This window comes from Sapajus apella, unplaced genomic scaffold (genome assembly GCF_009761245.1).
Source record: "Sapajus apella isolate SASKATOON/1434 unplaced genomic scaffold, GSC_monkey_1.0 scaffold66, whole genome shotgun sequence".
Lineage (NCBI taxonomy): Eukaryota > Metazoa > Chordata > Mammalia > Primates > Cebidae > Sapajus > Sapajus apella.
The window spans coordinates 3,482,237-3,504,144 of NW_022437006.1; the positions used below are offsets into that span (position 1 = coordinate 3,482,237).

Sequence of the window (21,908 nt, forward strand, 5' to 3'; positions counted from 1 at the left end):
GTCTTCTTTACCCATAAAAACTAATTACTTAATAAGGTTAAGTAAGTCATTTTTAGTTGGTAATCATTTATTGGAATGACAATAATTACCTCACCAAAATGTACCATGCAAATTAATGAAAGAATAATTATTAAAAGCATGAGTAAATATAGCATCTATTCAGCCAAGCCATAGGTGAAAGGGATATACTATACCGTGTTCAAAAAGCAAAGCTACCATGCCATTCATTTAACTAAAATCAAGAGCAAATTACCTTGTAAAGCATGGCCTAGTAAAGCATCTAGCTCAGGATTTAATTCTGCCTTCTCTTTCAACATATGGAATAAGAGTTGGTTTTGGGTAGCACTGGTTATTTCCGTTTGTTTGAGTCGACCTTCCAGTACTTTAATTTGAGCCTCTTTCTGGGCGGCCTGAAGACCCTGAAACACAACAAAAAATGATCTCAGGTCATACGAAACAGGATCTACCACACAAAGACCTGTATCAAATGGCAATTGAATATGATATATGGGCTTCGATATCAGATAGACCTTGATTCATCCCAGCTCCTCCACTAACTGGCTTAGTGATCATGGACCAGTTCACCTGTCCAAGATGTTATCATCTGTATTCTCAGCTTCCTCATATGCAAAATGAAATCGATAATAATTATCTCTTGGCACATTGTGAAAATTAAGTGAGATGGTGTAAGAACATAAAGAGTCTAACAGTCCCAACATGGAAAAAAAAAGTGAGTCAGAAACCATTATCACCTCCAACATTTGGGCAGAGTTTTCTTACAGGTGACAAATTAGAGCATTTACAGTCAAAACAAGAGAATGATTAAATTACTTTTTCTTTTCTGATTTGCTTCTGATCTGTAAAGAATCAATGTTAAACTAGTTATGATACCAAATTTGTTTGCATCATGAGAATTTTTTCCTAACTTTTCCCTTGTTAAAGCAAATGGGGAATTATTTCTTCTTTAAGTTGTTTATCTGTTCTAATAAACAAGCATAACAGGTGACACACTAATGAAATTGATCTAAATATTTCTCATTCTTCCTGACTCGAAAGAAAGGTAAAGAAATGCTTTCCAATTACAAAGAATCTTCTTCCTTATTACTAAGTGAAGGGTTACTACAGAAAGATAAATAAAACTACAATGAATTAGTCAAAACTTAGGTTTTCAGTAATAATGTGGTTATATCTTACCTTATTGATGCCCATTGACAGGAAGTGATCTAGCAGGTATCGGGCTTCTGTAAGGGTGCAGGCATTAATGACTGCAGTAACATCTAATGTCTCACCTTCTTCCTGTATAAAATCAGCATAACATTATGACCATCACTTTGAGCTGAAAATAGAAGACAAAAGCCTATTGATTCATGTATTTATTTCCTGATATTGGGTTAGCTAATGAGACTGCTCAAAACAGTGCAATACGTGATCCCTACCTCAAGAAACATATAGTTTAGTTGAAAAGATAAGACACATGTAAGGAGTTAAGAATTCAAGACAGGATGTAAAAATGACCCATGTGTTTTATATATATAAATAACAAATATTATCACACAAGCAGCAGAGAAATCTGAAAAGCAAGCAGGGGGTGCTATACATGTAAAACCAAAGCATTAGATTAAACCAGTAAATAGAAAACATCTTCATATAAAACCTTAAAGTGCTTTGAATGAAAAACAATACAAAAATACATTTTATTAAGCCATTACACTTTTTTTAAAAAATTACAAACCTTTGCTTCTTCCATCTGCATTATGTTGGCTTGACAATCAGAAATACTGTCATTGATGTAATCTATATTAGCAGTCAATGACTCCATCTCTTCACTGATGTTAGCCACATTTTTATCTCCCTCTCCATTCTCCTTGACTATCTTCTCCCTTCTTTTTGAAAGTTTCTCTCGTCTTTTTGTGAGTTCCTCCCGTTGCTATTGAGAAAGCAGGTTGGATTTTAAGAAATTATGTTCATCTATTTATACATAGTACAATCAAAACCCAAAAAATCTTGGTAAGTGTTAAATTTACCCAGGGAACAAAATTGGAAGAGTGAAATTAACAGTCAGCTAAGGGACAGCATATCTACTCTCTATTTTCCACACCTTGAGGAGTCTATTCATATCTGCCTCCATATTGGAAATGGTCATCTTCTGCATGATGATGTCTGTGACCCTGCGCTCAAGGAGCTGCCACTTCATGCGAGCTGTCTTGGAAATAAACACTCGGCCAGTCAATCCTTTTCTCTGATATTTTTTCCTATAATCATATAAAACAGACAAACATAATTACTTATGCACTTATTTAATTGTGCACTGCCAAATAATGAGCCATTCAAACATTCAGTATTAATGGCCACAAAGATTACATCACTAGGAACAGATTTATGTAGACCTAGTTCCATTTGTTGCAGACGTTGGTAAGGCCTGGACTCTCGCCGCAGGAATTCTCATTTTCTGCTGGGCTCCTGTCCTTGATGCATCTGTTTCAACAGCAGCTACACTGGAACCCATGTCCAGAGCAGGGGCATCAGATGAACTCAGCTTCCGAGTAACTTTCCCAGCCACTTTATCTGACATGGGTCTTACTTGCCGACGAAGAGCTGTAACCTGAAATTGCAACAGAGGTTGACTCATTCTCTCAGTCTATATAAATACATCATTTATCGCAAAGTCAGAATGTTTATTCCAAATAGCTTGCTTACTGTACCTCTTCAGTTTTGCGACGTAGAACCACTTCCTGGTTTCTTTTTTGGGCTTCCAGAAGTCTAAGTTGATGCTATAATATAATAATTGAATAAGTGGAAAGAGTAAAGTGAAAGATACAATATTTCCTATTCCTATTCCTACATGAATATATTTCCCCACAACCATGGAAACTATGAATTCTTAACAAACTTGTATGCTTTACTACAGGTACAGCTTTTTATTCCAACAAACACAAATAAATACATATATACCCCATCCCTTTTAGAAAAAATAAAAGGTTATCTCGGTGTTAACGTATTTTCATTATTTGATACATTTGGTGCTTACTATGTGCAAGTACTTTTCTAAATGCTTTACAAATGTTCTTCTTTAATTTTGTTAGACATTTTGTTTCAGTTGCTGTTTGAGGCACAAACAGGAAGAAAGAAAGCTTAGAATATTTTCAATAGAGTCATATTATATACAATAATTATAAATTGTTTTAGACATAGGAAGAATATATATTAATTTTATTAGTATTTTATAATAACTATGGATCTTCTGGTGGATAAAGTAAATGGACAGTAAAACAAGTCTGTATTGACTATCAATTTTGTTTCTAGGTTCTCTTAAAGAAAAAGATGACTAATTAGGATTACTTCAAGCAATTCTACAGGGATATAATTTAAGAAAAAATTTTGGACTAAAAAAGAACTCAAAAGCCCAGGGCAGTGGTTCACACCTGTAATCCCAGCACTTTGGGAAGCTGAGGTGGGAGAATCACTTGAGGTCAGGAGTTCGAGACCAGTCTGGCCAACATGGCAAAACCCTGTCTCTACTAAAAATACAAAATTAGCCAGGCATGGTGGCATGTGCCTGTAATCCCAGATACTCAGGAAGCTGAGGCGGGAAAATTGCTTGAACCCAGGAGGGAAAGGTTGCCGTGAGCCAAGACCGAACCACTACACTCCAGCCTGGATGACAGGGCAGCCAGACTTCATATCAAAAAAAAAAAAAAGAAAGAACTTACATCTTAACTCCAGTTCTATCATTTATTCAATTCTGTGATCTTGGGCAAAGTTTAGTAATTAGAGTTGACTACAAATTTTCTAGTACATAAATTATGTTATTTAAGAAATAATCCCTTGGTTTGCAAAGTCAAACAGATCATTCATTTTATGTTTATGTATATTCTGTCTCATCAGATGGAAATTATTTGAGATAATGACTTTATCTTCTCACAGCCATATCTTAATTGCCTACCAAAATGATTGATATAAAAGCAAAATTAATGTTTTTTAAATAAATGGATTATCAAAAATTAAAATTATCATATAGTTTGAAACTTGTTACTATATTAAATCTCTTCCTATTAAAAATCAAATATCAAGCTCATTCATATTTTTGAATGGCATGTAAATGTTATCCTGAATTTTCTAAGGGTTCAAAGATGAATATGACAAGGAACAATTTTAAAAGGAGATCAATATGTACACAAGGCAACAAATAAAAAAGAGAGGGAGTATGAATGTTAGCTTTATATGTGATTAGGCAGCATTGTGTCTTTATAAAAGAACATAGGCATCATGTCATGGAAAGATTCAAAAGTCCATCCCAAGAGTTCAATATTGATCTCCCTATATCTTATATGAATTAGTAATAAATAAATAAGAAGGATATACTGTAACGAAATTATTCCTGTTATCCCAAGGTTTTTATTAAATACAAAATAAATAGCCAAAAAATGGAAAGAGCCCAAATGCCTATCAACTGATGAATGGACAAACAAAATGTATTCTATCTATATAATCATAAAAAAAAAATGAAGTGCTAATACATGTTATAATATAGCTGAACCTTGAAAACATTGCGTTAAATAAAAGAAGCCAGACACAGCTGGGTGCAGTGGTTCACATCTGCAATCCTAGCCCTTTGGGAGGCCAAGGAGGGGTGATCACTTGAGGTCAGGAGTTCGAGACTAGCCTGGCCAACATGGTGCAACCCAGTCTCTACTAAAAATACAAAAATTGGACAGGCATGATGGTGCATGCCTGCAGTCCCAGCTGCTCAGGAGGCTGAGGCAGGAGAATGGCTTGAACCCGGGAGGCTGAGGTTGGAGTGAGCCGAGATCATGCATTGCACTCCAGCCTGGGTAATAGAGTGAGACTCTGTCTCAAAAGAGAAAAAAACAAAAAAAGCCAGACACAAAAGGCCACATCTGGTATGATTCCATTTAGATGCAATATCCACAGACCCCAAATGTTAGTGGCTGCCAGGGGCCAGGGGCAATGGTGAGTGACTACCAATGGGTATAGTGTATCGTCCTGGAGCAATAAAAATGTTCTGGAATTAAATAGTGGTGATCATTGCACACTTTTGTTAAATATGCTAAAAACATGAATTGTATATTTTTAAAGGTAAATTTTAGGATATATGAATTGTATTTCAACTTTAAAAAAATAGGAAAAAAAGAATAGGCAATATGTTAGAATGTGCTTCTACTTGATTTTAGTAGGAACAAATTGATATAAACAAAATTTTAAAGGCCCAGGAATTAATTGTGACAAATACACTGATTATTAAAATACATTGACATAGTAGGAAATAAAAAGAAATAAATATAGCCAAAATAGGAGAGTCATCTGGCCAAAATATCAACTTTTCTACCTCATTACCCCCTTGTCTCTATCCCCTTTTCTCTTTACAACCCAAAATTGATTTCCATTTTATAAAACATTCTGTATGCTCATATTTTTCCAGGGAGGATCTAGGAAAAGTTGAGCAAGTAAAAAGGAATAACAGCTGAAACGTAACCAATAATAGGGGAAAAAATGATGGCCTCTTTTCTTGCTGTTTTCAAAGAGAGAATCTTGCTATGTTGTTTTTCAGGCTAGTCTAGACTCCTGGGCTCAACTCCTGGGCTCAAGCAATCCTGCCTCAGTCTCTCAATGTGCTGGCTGGAATTACAGGAGTGAGCCACTGCACCTAGCTGCTTATTTTAAGAAAAAAAAATCTAAGTATAATTTTTCATCTGAAAGAAATATTCATATTGCCAAAATTTTGGAAAGAACAAGAAAAAACATCAATAACTTATAACCCTAATACAACTACAATTATCATGTTGAGATGTATCCTTTCAATTTTCCCTCACTGTAATCAAGCACACAATTCTTTGAAAAATGACCACGCTTTACACTTAATGCATGATCATTTTTCAGATAGGCATACAGTTTCCAAATTCTAATTTTTAATGGATGAATAAATGGAATGGACCACAATTTCTTTAACCATTCTTCCCACTGTCAGGTATCTTGGTTGTTTTTACTTTTTTCGCAATTACAAAGAATCCTAAAGTGAGGATTTCAATGCATGGCATTTTTCCTTATTTTAGCTTATTTTCTTCATCTAAATTCATGGAAGTAGAATCTTGAGTCAAAGGATACAAAAATTTTTATAGTTCTTAGAAAAGCCTCTTCTAATAAGGGCTGGTCATTACTTTAGGATTATTTTTAAGTACCTCTAGTGATAAAATATTCTTGAGATCCATCCTAAACTTGCTATCTTCTATAATACTACAACTAGTTCCCTGTTCACCCTAGAGATAACCAGTCATTCTTACCATTTACTTCTATATCATAATCTGGAAAATAAGCCTCACATAAAGTTTAGAATATTACAGTGTTTTTATGAACCCATACTGAATTACTATAATCCCCATACTATAATAAATTACATTTTATAAAATGTATGCTTATTTATTGTCCTTAACCAGCAATTGGTAGTTACGGTTACCAGAAATTTTTCTTCCATTTATTAAACAATCTTTTTCAATGTATAGTTTTCTTATATAACTGAGAGTCAAAATCCACTCACATCTCTTTTACGTTGATCCTTTTTCAACTGAGCAATCTCTCTGTTTCTTCTAGACTCAGTCAGTCTAGCTTTCTCTTGTTCTTCTTTCATTTGTTTCATTAGGCGAACCTAATCAATTAGGTATATACATCTATTGAAATTACTCTGTCACAAAATTCATTAAATCAACCACATATATGGATATATGAAAGCTCTTAGAATTCCAAATACTTAACATAGAAACACGTAGTTTTGCTGCACATTTAAAATGGTCAACTCTTACTTCTGTGGGATTTATATATTTTTATTTCTAATACATTTATATTAAATTGCTTAGTGTTCTATATTTTTGTATTCAATGTTCAGTTGTTCTACAACTTGAAATCTTAATACTTAGCTTATTATCAGTAGTTGTGTGACCTTAATCGAATTACTTTACTTCTTTAGGCTTTGGTTTGCTCATCCATAAGATGGAAATAATATTTCCACAGCATTGGATTTTTGTGAGAATTCAACAAGTTAATACCTACACAGCATTTTAACAGTACCTGGCACTTAAATTCTCAACAACTTAATAAGCACCTAATACCTTTTAGCTACTGTTGTTATTAGCAACTCCATAACGTAATAATCTAATGACAGTCATGTGCCTCATAACATTTAACTCAACAATGAACCACATTTAAGACAGTGGTTTCATAAGGTTATAATGAACCTAAAAAATTCCTATTACCAGGCTGGGCATGGCAGCTCACGCCTGTAATCCTAGCACTTTGGGAGGCCGAGGCGGGTGGATCACCTGAGGTCAAGAGTTTGAGGCCAGCCTGGCCAACATGGTGAAACCTCGTCTCTACTAAAAATATAAGAATTATTCAGGCATGATGGCAGGCACCTGTAATCCCAGCTATTCAGGAGGCTGAGGCAGGGGAATTGCTTGAACCCAAGAGGAGGAGATTGCAGTGAGCCGAGATTGTGCCATTGCACTCCAGCCTGGGCTTCAGAGAGACTCTGTCTCAAAAATAAAAAAAATAAAAATAAAAAATTCCTATTGCCTAGTGATGTAATAATGTTGTTACATCACAGTACAAAGCATTACACATGTTTGTGGTAGTGCTGATATAAACAAGCCTATTGTGCTGCCAGTCATATTAAGTATAGTACATATAATTACATATAGTCCAAAATACCTGATAATGATAATAAATGACTATACAATTGGTTTATGTATTTACTATACTGTACTTTTTATAGTTATTTTAGACTTATGAAAAAAAAAGTCAACCATAAAGCAGCCTCAGGCAAGCCCTTGAGAAGATATTTAAGAAGAAAGCATTGTTAACATAGGAGATGACAGCTCCATGTGTGTTAATGCTCCTGAAGGCCTTCCAGTGAGACAACATGCGGAGGTGATGAAGTGATTTCCAAATCACTTGCATATTTGCTATTTTAGGAAAACTACATTGACTTTCATGATAGTTGTAAAGAATAATTGATCCCACAATAAAAACAGATAGATCAGGATTCACACACTCTCTTTGGACAGGGGAAGAAAATTAGTGCTCTTCTGTGTATAGGAATGATAAACCCTAAATTCAAGATAGTTATTAACTATTGGAGAACGGGGAATATAATCAGGAAGAGATAACAGAAGGCTTAGTATACATCTATAATGTTTAATATTTTAAGCTAGATTGTGGATACAGTGTTTGGTATGTTATTATCTATGCTTTCTTACATATTTGAAATATTTTATACTTTTGTTAAGCTTGCATAAGAGTTTTAAGAGAAGAAATATCCATCAATGATTTTCATCTATTCTGAAGAAATGCTTTGATGAGGAATGACTCTCAGAAACAACTTCTAATTGCCAAAGGAAAGTACTTCATTTGGAAGATTGGGTTACCGTTATCAAATATGGAAAGAACCACAATAGTTGTTTATTTTTTGTCCCAAGTGACAAAAGCATACTGAACATCAAATGTTAATGGAAAAAATAATCATACCTTTGTTTTTTTCATTTCCATCACATCCTGCTGCAATTTCTTCAATTGCTTTTCATATTGAGACTGATTTTTAAGCAACCTTGCATGTTCTTTCTGAGCTGCTTGAAGTCTCTGCAGTTCTTTATTCATGGCTTGGAGTTTCTTTTCATATTCAGACCTAACTTTTTTAGCTTTTTCTTCTGAGTAAGATTCTACCGAGCCTAAATGACCAGAAGATATTTTTATATGTTTTTTGTGAGACACAAGTTTTTATCTCACAGATTTACAGCCCACATCCTAAAAGAAAAGCTACTTCCAAACACCAAAATCACAGAAGCCCAGGGTGTCTTTTAATCATTCTCCCTTTTATTATCTACTCTTACCATGTTCAATGGTTACTGAAACTTATTTATTAATATGTTATTTTAAAATGTCCCCAACATAAGTCAAAACATTAAAACAATCATAAATTTGCATAAAATAAGTAAATAGCCTAGGCAGACATCGGTATAAAAAAAACAAAATAAATAACAATATTTAACATTATGAGACAAACTAACATATAATGTGACCAGAAAGTATTTACAGACTACATATAACTTTTAAATAAAAGGTACAAACTTTGATTTGTAAAAACAAGTAAACAACAAAAAATGGTTTCATATGGCTTCTATTATTTTTTTCTTCTAAAGGAAAAGATAAAAACCCATTTTGAAGATTTAGCTTGAACTTTCATTTGAATTAAATATAAATCTTACCTAAGTTTTGAAGCACCTGGTCTCTTTCAAGCTGAGTGTCCCGAATTTTATGTTGCAGCATCATTAGCTTCTCTTCATACTGCTTTTTCAGAGTCTGCAGTCTTTTCTGGCTGTTTTCTAGTTCATCAATCAGCTTTTGCTTAATTGCAATTTCACAAGTAATGTTTGCCAAGTCTGCTTGGTAATTGGCTATTTATAAAAGAAGAAAATAAAAACCCTGGGACTAGGTCAAAATATCAGAATTCCAGCTTTCAAGCAAGAGCATAAAAACCATCAACCAGGTATTTTTATTCACTCAATAGTTATTAGAAAAATTTCCTAGATAAACCAAAAACCAAAAGGCGAATGAGAACAAAAGTGTTCATTTTGGTCAGGGACAATAAATACTATTTGTACTAGGTAAGAATGGAACTCACACAATGACTAAATCCAATAAGGGAAGTAACTCATTCATTTAGCACATAAGCCTTGGAAGGCAAAATGTAGGTCAGCAGTCACAAAAGCTGCTTTCATCAAGTATGAAATAGAGAATGTTAAGAGTTTTCTGTCATGGTTTAAACAACTTTCCAAAATGAATTTTTGCCCTCATATCGAAGGGCAGGTACCTTTTTCATCTGATTCAGAGTCTGATTCATCAGAACTTTCACCCCCATCAATGTCATCTTCCTCTTCCTCCTCCTCCTCTTCTTCATCTTCATGATCACTCACTTCTTGACTTTCTTCCTAAAATGTGATTTTGAAAATTAACAGCACAATATTGGCAAAACAAACTGATTTCCTCATTGAGAGAGGCTGCTGGAGTACAAAGTACAAAACATTAAAAAATTCACTTTTCATCAGTATAAAAAAAATCCTTCCAAGATATTAAGATTATTACATAATAATTTTGTCTTAAACCAAAAAGTATGTCATCTCTCATAGTATTCTACCCCTGCCCCACAAAAACAATGCTTTCACAATACACAAGATTGAGAGTTGCCATATTTTACAGCACATATTTCTGAAGAAACACCTTCAAAGAAATAGATTGAACAGGATGCATCATAAGCAGTTCACTTGTCTACATATAAGTTAGTATGTTATCAACAACCAAGAACAACCAAATTTGGTTACTAAAACTGACAAGTTCATTCTTTCATACTTACCACTTCTAATTCATTGTTTTCTCTTTCTGAAACACCCTTTTCTTCTTTCTTCTCTTGGTCAGTGTCTGTATTATCCTCTTTACTAGCCACACTATAAAAAGGAACATAAGGGTATAGAGTTAAAGTAGAAAAGAAAATTATTAATTTGTTTCTCTCAGGTTTTTAAAAGCCATCAATGATTTGTGAAAACAAACTTTAAATGTTGGTCACTTAAGTGAGCAAAACTATTCTATCTGATGCTTTGGAGAAAAATGGAAATTGCCAATCAATCAATAGTATAATGATGTATATCTTTGGAGAAAAGCTTATTTTCAGAAAACACTGAGGAATAGATTATGTCCTAAAGCATGAGACCTATACAACCCTAAGAACTAGTCACAGTAGCAGCCAATCAACTAGAATGTAAGGCGCCTTAAATTCAAAAGCAATCAAACATTTTTGTTTTCTCATCTGAATCCAAAATCTTCTCTCATATAAATACAAAGATATTTTTAAAACTACATTTTTATTGATGTCCTAATACATTTAAGAGTAAATTTAAAGATCCAGATTCAATCTGCCCATAGTAAACTTGTCTACGCTAGCTATACCATCATTGCGTTCAGGTCTTCTTCAGGTACTGGCACAGGCTCTTTTTTCTTAGGCAGTCCATACAGCACAAGACCATTTCTCATTATAGTCTCACACAATGGGTCTTTGCATACCAAAAACTGAAGTTCAGGCTGTCCTTTGATTGAATAGAAAACCCCAGGATCTGCCATAAGATTCACCTTATAATTGGAAGCTCTCTTCTTCAGTTACCTAGTACCTACAGCCATAACTACATACTGATGTCAGGGAATTATTATAGTTAAATTAATTCAGCCCTGGTGGCCCTGAGGAAAAGACAGAAGTTTTGTACACCCAAATAACTAATTCTTTGTGGGCTTAGCAATCAACTATGCACAAAAATTATACTACTGATCACTAGACTCACATATTAAATTAAGCTAAAAAATATTAAGAAAGTTGACTTTAAACAAATCTGCATGTGAACTATTTCCTTTTTTGCTACAGTAGCATTTTTAAATCATTAAAAAGCACTTTAGGAGGCCAAGGCGGGCAGATGACAAGGTCAGCCATTCTAGACCAGCCTGGCCAATATAGTAAAACCCTGTCTCTACTAAAAATACAAAAAGTAGCCGGGCGTGGTGGTAAGTGTTTGTAATCCCAGCTACTCAGGAGGCCAAGGCAGTAGAATCACTTGAACCCAGGAGGCACAGGTAGCACTGAGCCGAGATCATTCTACTATACTCCAGCCTGGTGACAGAGCGAGACTCTGTCTCAAAAAATAAATGAATGAATAAATAAATAAATAAATAAATCTCAAAAAATTCAAGTAAAATTATTCTTCAAGTAAAATTCTTCTAGAAAAAAACTTAAAAACTTTATCAGAATAGCTTAATAACAGTTGTCATTTTTTCATATATTCTTCTATATTCAATAATTTCCCTAATACATGGATTTATTTTTAGTTTTAGGCTAAAATCTTAATCTCATTTAGATCCTTTTATAACTATAACTTTAATGATTAGGTTTCTATTTTCAGGGATTATTTTTGTATTTAGTGCACTATGAATATAAAACTTTTCTCTTGTAAGCACTTTTCAGAGTTTGCCATTTATGTTTATTTTATTATTTATTTAGTGTCTGTATTTCTCACTAGGCAGTAAACTTCCTAAGGAAAGAGATCCTGTCTGTTTGCCTACACAATACATCCCTGTATCCAGGGCCTGGCACATAATAACTGTGTAGTAAATGTTTGTTAAATAAATCAATCCCTGTGACTATGCATGAACACCTGTTTGAACATGCCTATGTGTCTCATGCACTAGCTCGGTTGGAGCAGAAGGGTACACTTTGAAAGACGCATAAAGATGCATGGGAGACAGCACATATATGGAGAGAGAAGGAAGTATAAGTAGGAGTACTAATACAACAGTCTTAATTGGAAATGAATGAAGTAAATTGTAACAGGGTTCCATGAGTATTGTTAAATAATTTGGATGGAGAAAAATGAGCTTGAAGAAAACTAGGAACCACCTAGAAATAGCTTTTATGATAAACAAGAAATAATTTTATGTGATATACTTAATGCCTCTCTTAGGTTGCTTATGATATACTAAGACTGCTGATTTTCCACCATCAGGCAGTTCAAGCTGAAAATCTAGAAAAAAATTCCCCCTTCATCCAATCATAAATTAAAAGGCCAGCAGCATGTACTTGAACAGTGCTATACTTGAGGTTTAGGTCTAAGGCGCAGGGCTAGGAAAGGACAATTTGTTAGGGAGACGTCTCCCTAGCAGGTCTCGCAATTCCCTCCCCTCTGTAGTCTCCATTTCTCAACTGTGACTGCTACAAAACACAGTTTTCATTATTGTCCATTCTTGCATTACTTCAAGTTCCAACCAAATCACATTTTACTTAAGTTTACAGCCATACAACCACCTTATTCCAAACACTTGACTCAACATATCCTTCTACTCCCCACTCCAAGTCACTGATATCCAGTTAAACAAATGCTATCTTTCACGTCTACATTAACTCATATAAGTCATTCACGCTACTTCTGATGCAGAAAAATCAGCAGTTATAACTTTACATTATTAATTTAAAGGCTTAAGCTTTTAAAATACAAGTTGATAGTTATAATTTTTATCTCGCAAATATTTCAAGTTTTCCTTAGTAAACTGAGGCAAATTGATACCTAAAAAAAGTATCTAAGTAGCAATGGAAGATATTTAAATTTGTGCTTTATATAGAATCAGAATCTTGGGAGCTACAAGGAACATTAGCAATTAGCCAATTCATTTGACAAACAAAAAGGGAACTGTGGCCTGGAGAAATTAATACCCTCAAGAGGACTAAAACCAGTTATCCTGACTCCCAGACCATCTCAAAGTTCAGCTCACAAACTGGAAGTATCTGCATCACCTAGGAGCTTATTGCTTACACATAATCTCAGGCTCCACCTCAGCCCTACTGAACCAGAATCTGCATTTTATCAAAATTCCTATGAGATCTGTATATGTTTGAGAAGTTATTCTGTAACGACCAAACCGCTCTGCTTTTGCTATCCTTCAGGGATCATATAAAGTTGGAAGTAAACTCCTTTCACTGACTACATTTAAAGGACTTGAATATTCTACGGTGATTAAATGCTTCCAAACACAACTTTAATGATGCATCTTATTTTGACCTTTCAGAATAGAAGAAATTTCACAATTGTAGTGTCTTAATTTAATTTCATCAATAAACAGCTTGTCCTAAATAAGTATTGCTTAGGTGAGTTATAGTGTGACGTATAAAAAATTAAAATTATAGCCTAAGTATAGAATATTTTAGAGAACCTATGGACTTATGGCATATAAGTATAAAAACTTTAGAATACTATATAACATACTAAATATAATTATAAAATGTAAATTATAAAATAATTTAAAGAAATAAATTTTAAGCTTTAGGATATTTAAAGATATTCATTTAACTAATTGCATAGTGTAAGTTCTCTAGTTCTTATTTTTAAGTAAAAGATGAATTTCTAAAGTAGGTATTCCAATATAGTTAAATAATACCTTGAAACTAATATATTTTCTTAATCATTTGACTATGTAATTTGGAGACTTGTTTAGGAAAATCTATGAAGAAAAGTTGCGAAAAGACAGAAAATACCACTTGATCCTTGGTTAAATAATTACAATTCTGAATCAGTAAAATGTAAATTTTTTAGAGAGATCAAGAATATAATTCTAAATTTTGCTCGAGCTTCAAATGAAAAAAAGCAAATATCCTGTTTTTGATGTCCACTTTAATACATTTTTAAAAGCAAAAATTGCTTTTCTATTTCAACCTTAGTAATGTCTTATAAATCTTACTTGTGATAAGGCCACAGTTTCCTTTTGTTTGTTGTCATTTTAATGTTTTTTTTTTTTTCCAGTAAAGATTATACCAAATAAAGAAGAGCGACAGAGGCCCACCCATTACTAAGCATGTGCTACAACAAAATGTCATTTTCTGCTCTGCTAACAAGTTTCTATAAGACAAAGAATTACTGTCATTTTTTTCTTTTTTTAAGTAAATCAAATGGTGGCGGTTTTAGGGTTATATTTATCCTACAAAAGGTAAATCATCACAATCAACAATTAGTTCTGTAATCACATGAAACAGCCTGAATTTTAATTCAAGTATCTAGTGAAAATTTGATTGTTAAAAAGTATTTTCTTAAAAATGTATTACAGTGTTCTTGTTATTTTTATAAAATCATCATTACTTTTAGGAGCACCCCAGCTTATCTAGTGTGAAACAATCTATAATTCTATAACACATTTCCTTGTGAATGGCAACTAAGTATTTAAATGACATTTTAATAAAAAACCTGGGAAATATTCCAACCTTCTTTCTTCTCGATTGCTTTCCTCAAGTTTCTGTAGCCTTCAAAATCACGAGGCACAGTATTGGAAGGCCAAGCCAATGAAGGACAAACCAGACAGTAAAAAGCGAAAGTGATAAGAAGGTAAAAATGATACATGAGCTTGGAGACTTTAAAATAAATTTTAAAAGATATCATCAAAGGACAATACACAGTAAAAAGGCAATACATTTGTATGAATAAAAAGTAAGTAGAAAATCAAGCAGCATTATATCTAAGAAGAGTAGACTATCAGTTGAAATTATGCAGCAGCAAAATGTATAGTTTCAATTTATAAAAGTGACAAGGATCAGGCATGATTTGATGCCATTATTATCTTAGTCTGATCAATTTACTCAGCTTCCCCCTAAAAAAGATCACTTTCAATAATGTTCTCTTTCTTTTAAACCTTTACGGAAGAACTTTCAATGGCATCATTAAAAGAATTTCACAAAGTAATGCCTTTATACTATAATATGAAAATACTGCTAATACTACATACTAGGATACTACTTTTAAAAACATACTTTCTGTTTTAATATACTATGTATGAATATCACTAAATCTAAAAAAAATCTGATTTCAAAGTTATACATGAAATGGTATTGCAGGCAAATGAATATGGTTGTTATGACATCTGTGAAAAGCTGTAATTTTATTAATTGAAAATAAAATTTTATATTAGGATTAAAGAGTTTACTAAGTATTATAAACTACTGAAAGGGCGTATCTGTAAGGCAATAGTGGCAAAAAAAAAAGAGGTGGGGATAAATGTAGTACTTTCCATTAGTAAGAACGTTTTTTAACCAAAAAAAAATACAAGAAATACTATGTGTAAAGGGTTTCAAAAAAAAAAAGAATATTCAATATTAAAACTTAGGGATCTTTACATAATGGAATGTACTGTATAACAATATCTGTCATGTAGACAAAAAGATAGATGTGCTAGGCTCTAAGTATATGGCAATTCTGAGATAGCACACTTCTGCCCAGAATTCCAAAAATATTTTCCAGAATCATCAATATTTTGGAATGAAGAGACTGAATCAGAGGTACGAGTTATTTCATCAAGCCAGTTTTTCATTTTAGTTTCATAACATATATGCTCCCATGTGATTCTTATTTATTAGTCTGTGATTATTTTCACATCAACTTATATAGCACCATTTTAAGACGAGACTAGCAATCTTTCTGAGAAATTGTCTACTAAGTAATATATACCAGTTATCAAATGGTCCAGTATAGTGATTAGAAAAAGGAAAGTAAAGCCACTGCCTAAGAAATCAGTGTGTTTCTAGAGTTTCAACCCAACACCACTAAATGCAAATCAGTGCAGTCTGATTGATGAGCGAAGTTTTTTATATTACAAGTCATTTAAAGCTAGATATCCAAAAATATGGGATTTAATGTGCGAATGGTAAATTTTCCTCATCCATATACACAAAAAAATGCTAAAAACTTTTATCTGTACTCTAGGCCTATACTAATGATAATGAACTACAATGGTTCAGAGGATGTGGTTCCCTCATGAAGAACCCAGATTTTCTATTTTCAATATATATACTTTTGTTAGTTTGTACAAGAAAGCTATATTAAAATATATAGCTGATAAGAGCTAGCAAGTACATAAACTTTAGATGCCTCCTAAATTGCCTTTTTAAAAACCATTACAATCAATAGTTCAAAAAGACAATGAAGGGACAGAGAAATAAACTAATAATCTAACACCTCTCCATAGCTTAAAGGAGATCAGTTTTTACTTCACTTAGTTCCCACAATGCTTCTTCTACAGTTAAAGAGAAAGAATGGCAATTTTTGCCAACCATTCTAACATTTGTATAACTGAAAGATATGCAACATAGTTTATTCAATTATTAAGAGGATGATAACCTGGTCAATAAGACATCCATAATCTTTGAAACTTCCTTATTTTCTTACTATCTAGACCTCTGGATTATTCTACAGCTCAACAGAAAATAAGCATAAAAAGGTAGAAGAGCAAACCTTAAAACCTCATATATTAGCTATTAGCTGTAATTCTGATAAAGACTTTGATACAGAAGGTGAAACTTTCAAACGGCATTTGTGGTATCCTTCTTAAACACAAATGCAGCTTCTGACATAAAAATGATCTAGTTACCACTCTTCCTATCAACTCTTACATTGTCAGAGGCCCTGTAGCCACTGCAACCAAAAATCTACAACACAAAACAACAAATTAAAAGACACAGAGCTTCCAAAGAATTTGTGAATTCAGTGACAAAGAAAGGAGGCAGCTATGAAAGCCAGGACGGCTTAGAAGGACTGAATCCAAACGTCAAGCAAGTCCCAGATAGATTTTAGAAACTCACGAACACAGGAAGGTTAAAAAAAAAATCTTTCCTACTCTATCTTTTTTTCATTCGATTATGCTGCCTAACATATTTTGTTGTATGGATTAATGTATCCTCTTTCAAAATTCCAAACAACCCTAAAAAGGAAGTTTACTGGTTTTCAGTCATTTCCACTGGTATGAATTCCTTTAGTCAAATGGCTTTGCTCCTGAGTTTGAATTTAAGGAGATCAGAGAATAAAGCAGATAATTTTGAAACTGGGAACACTTCAGGGTAGGGCAGAATTACATGAGAACTGGCCCATATAAGGGAGGAATGGATCAAGGTAGCATGGGGACATAGGAAGGTCAGTAAGAACGAATGGCTAAAGCAGAAATTCCTATTTTTCCCCCAACGATTGGCCTACACCCATAAGAGGGAAAGAAAGTTCTTTCCCCTTTCTTGCCTTTTCTTGCTCCATTTTGAATTATTCTTACCATACTATAAAATGGGCAGAAGTCATTTCATGTGAGTGAGCTGGGAAATCTGGACACCATGTATTTATAACACTTACTAGAAGAAAATTAGTCCAAAGTTTCAAACAATTGATTTTTAATTGAATGTCCTGTGTGTGTAAGGTTGAGGCAGACCCACATTTTGCAATGCCCTCTCTGACAAATAAAATAGATAAACATGAAGCATGGAATGCAACTCAACCAGAATCAATGCATCCAAACAGGACTATCAGTCCCAAGAAGCTCCTGCAGAAGACTGAGCACTAACTTTAGTAAAGCTGCTGTCCTGAACATTTGTGGAACTCTAGGTTTATTGTATATTTGTTTTGTTTTTCCAACTAGTAGGGAATCTGTTGGCTAACTGAGGGCTTACCTACATTTTAAAAATAGAAATTGCTATTGTATACAGTTGAAAGTTATTGGGATCGAAGTATGATGAACAAAATACTTTATCAAACTGAGTAAAACAGAATGGGTTTTCATTTTTTAATCCAAGGGTAAGACATATTCTATTAAATGTTATAATTTTTTATATGTAGCAATAACAATTTATAAGTTGGCTCTTAAAAATGTTTATAGTTATGCTGTATCATGCACAAGAAAAATTTTTTTAGGTTCACAAATTATATAGGTGTCAGTGTACAAAGGTACACTATAGCATATGTGAAAATGCTCTTAAAAATGTTTTCATATAGTACCCTATAGGTGTATTAATTTTTAGAAAGTATTAGTTTGTTTTTCTCATTCTAAGCTATCATTCATTTCTTATCTGGCTTGCTCACAAATATTTTATCTCTAATTAAGTGTCTTTTTGTTAGGAAATAAATTTTCTTCACTTAGGTTTTTATGTTTAAATCCAGTTGTTTGGTGAGTTCTTATTACTATTAACATCTACTATTAATTTTATTGTAATAATTATTACAACTACCATAATCACTGAATTAGTCACAATCACTATTAAAATGTCAAAAATAGCGGAGATTTCCATTGGGATCTTTATTTATTTTTCATTAGTCATATTCAACAGGTGATTAAGGAAATATCTCTAAATTCACTTCAAAAGGAAAGAGCGGGATCAGTTGTGACCTTAAAAAATAACCTTTGCTTATACTTACTTAATCATGAATACAAATGACCTAGACCTTTAAAAATACCATTTGGCATTTTAACCAACTACAGAGTGGATTTTACAAGTAAGTGACAAGTCATGTGCAAGTCTCCTGTTAATTCAAGCAGTAAGTTGGGTAACATTAGTTTCAATAATCCTATGATCATTATTTCAGTTTTAATCGCCCTCCATAAGGGGAGAGCTAATCATTATACATTTCTTAATGCTGCCATAACCAATGATCCATGAAAAACATCTAAGATATTAATATCTCAAGAATGCAATTTCAATATTGCAATGCCTCCTAACCATAATGTGTAATTCCTTGTTTTAATTATTCTTTTTAAACTCAAGAACAGAAAGCAGAGTTAATTTGAAGAGTTTAAACTTCCAATGACTTTGATCAACTGGGTGTTCCAGGAAGAAATGCCTGGCTGCCTAAATACATTTCTAAATAAACTGAACAAAGCAGCACGTAGGCTAAATGTCTACAACAATTCTACAAAGCATTCCTCCTGTAACAAATCACATGGCAAATAAGATGACTTTGCTTCCTTTTGAATATCTAGCCAAAAATGTTTAAATTTAATTTGACTGGCATGGTCAAAATATAGTCTCCATAAGTAATTTGACTGCACCATTGAAGCAATGTGTAAACATGTAAAGAATTTATGAGTATTTAACCACTTACACATTACAAGTGGTTAAATTTTCACTTTCTTCCTCTGCCTTGCACCCAGTTGATTTCAGGGGGACATAGTATCAGGATGCAAGGAAGAGAAAGCCTAAAACAGTGGTGAAAAGCTGATTAACTCCTTGTTGGAAAATTCAAAAAGCCTGAAATAGCAAAAATAATTTTATATAATCAAATCAGAAGCCCTGCAGAAACTATTTAAAAGACCAAATGACATTAAATGACATTCTGATGGATTAGTTTAGCCTTTAGTTAAACTAATCTAGACAGGGATGAAAATATCCATGAGACTACTTAATTGCATTAAGAAATGGGGAAAAAATGAAAACACTGAGTTGTAATGGGATAGCAAGCCTTGCCGAAAAGCAAAATGAATGGAATGCAAAAGCAGCTATTTAAGAAATAAAATAATTTTAACAGTAATTTTATATTGTCATAGTCTAAATAATATTCATTATCATATTATTATAATTAAATTTATTTTTCTTACATATAAGTAGAGATAAACCATTAAAAAGTATATACTTGTAATTTCAGCTAACATAGTGATTTATTTCATATGCTAACATACTCATGAGACTATGTATGCTCTTTATAATTGCAAATTAAAATACCCTGAAAAAGAAATAGAGATTCATATAGCAGTGATTTTATAATCCTACCTTTTTTTCTTCCTCTTTTCTTTTCTTTTCAACTTCTCTAAATCTTTCTTTGCTAGGTCTATAATTTCAATAGTTTCTTTGTCTGAGGATAGTATAGTAGGAGAGAAAGTTGATGATCCGCTGAAATACGGCGCTCTTGCTGTGGCTCTTGTCAAGTTTTTTCGAAGGTTCTCATTTACTGCTTCACTTTCTAATAATTTTGCCCTAACAAATAAAAATATATTTAAATATGGAGCATTTTTCTCTGTGGATAAAAATACACAATGTAAAGAGAACCACACTACCATTTCCTAAGTGTATAGCTCTGCAGCACTTAGCAAATCTACGCTGTTCTGCAACTGTCGCCACCATCCAACTCCAGAAATTTTTCATCTTCCCATACTGAGACTCTATACCTATTGAACATTAGCTTCCCCATAGCCCCTCTACTTCACCTGCTGGCGTCCACCATTCTACTTTCTGTCTCTATGAATCTGACTGCTCTAGCAATAAGGAAGGAACATTTTAAATGAGTTAGTCTACAGGCTAAAAAGTTTTCCAAAATGCATTTCAACATGGCTACAAGATAAGGATTTTTAGAATAAATAAAATTCTCACAAAGTAATAAAAATAATTATAAACTAATGCTGACAAACATCAAAGTTTAAGAAATTTTTCAAATTTCCTGATTGAATAATTATAAAATTACAATCATAATTTTAGTACTCAAAAGAATTCCACATATTCTGAAGCTAGTGTTAATTAGGTTACTTGAGCTCTGCCCAGTGGGCATCAGTTGTCCTTGCTTTGTAAAACCATTATTTAAACTTAAAAAATACACAAGCATCATGCTCCCCTTAGTTTCAGTTCTCCATTCATCACACAATAATAGCATTTCCAAAACTCTGCAAGGAATAATTTGTCAAATTTGCCCCAAACTGGCTGACAGGCATCTGGCTCCTGAATATAGTGTGGGAAAAGATGGTATCTCCAAGGAAACTTGAGTTTGATAATTGAAAAAATTCTTTTGATTGCTCAAGCAGTCCTAATAATGACAGGAGAATAATATACACACTGATCGTAACACGTGAAGACACCAAACGAAATCCTAAAAGAGCCTAGACTCTTGAGACTAAAAGGATTCAGAGAGTCCTCTAGACCAATTCCCTTATTTCCATTTGATTTAAACCATCGAAAATACAAGTATTTACTTACATATAATAGATTTTCAAGGTTAGTTTGGCACAACAGTGATTGAGACAGAAAAATAGGGAGAAAATACAAGCTATCTCTCTTGTCAGCACTATATTACTAAGCAATTTTGCCATATGTTCAAATATTTCAGAGAAAGATGATAGATTATTTGCAACCACTAAGCTCTGGAAGGCATAATCAGCTCAGTGCTTTTTCATTGCCTACAAAAATTATTCATTCTACTCTTGAAATAGCTTGAGACAGACGGGGTCTCACTATGCTGCCCAGGCTGGTCTCAAGCTCTCAGATACAAGTGATCCTCCCACCTCAGCCTCCCAGTGTTGGGATTACAGGCATGAGCCACTCCACCCAGTCTAACACATTCTTTAATGAAATTGTTTTATTATAAATGTGATGTCATATGTGAGTAGAACAATTACAGTGTTTTTAGATGGTTAAATAGCTGTGAACAAACTTCTAGGTTCATTAAATGATCTCAAAATTGTTTCAGAGAAAATTTGTAAAAAACTCAAAGTTAAAATTCATGATTATCAAACAATAGAAAAGTGCAAACAACATA

The 21,908-nt window shown here is 33.2% G+C and overlaps 1 protein-coding gene across 14 annotated transcripts in view; it reads right to left on the reverse strand.

The window, feature by feature from the left end:
• KIF21A (kinesin family member 21A) overlaps nt 1-21,908 on the reverse strand; it is a 153,017-nt gene that overhangs the window by 38,849 nt on the left and 92,260 nt on the right. For 9 of the 14 annotated variants that reach the window (XM_032248317.1, XM_032248327.1, XM_032248326.1 and 6 more), the window contains exons 11-23: nt 20,156-20,359; nt 14,849-14,887; nt 10,418-10,508; nt 9,878-9,995; nt 9,273-9,461; nt 8,536-8,735; nt 6,554-6,661; nt 2,703-2,771; nt 2,388-2,602; nt 2,099-2,252; nt 1,733-1,927; nt 1,195-1,296; nt 254-419 (exon numbers count right to left, since the gene is read on the reverse strand). In XM_032248317.1, coding sequence (XP_032104208.1) covers nt 254-419; nt 1,195-1,296; nt 1,733-1,927; nt 2,099-2,252; nt 2,388-2,602; nt 2,703-2,771; nt 6,554-6,661; nt 8,536-8,735; nt 9,273-9,461; nt 9,878-9,995; nt 10,418-10,508; nt 14,849-14,887; nt 20,156-20,359 — 1,850 coding nt within the window. The remainder of the gene's footprint in view (nt 1-253; nt 420-1,194; nt 1,297-1,732; nt 1,928-2,098; nt 2,253-2,387; nt 2,603-2,702; nt 2,772-6,553; nt 6,662-8,535; nt 8,736-9,272; nt 9,462-9,877; nt 9,996-10,417; nt 10,509-14,848; nt 14,888-20,155; nt 20,360-21,908) is intronic. The other 5 variants (XM_032248319.1, XM_032248322.1, XM_032248321.1 and 2 more) reach the window with 1 other exon arrangement.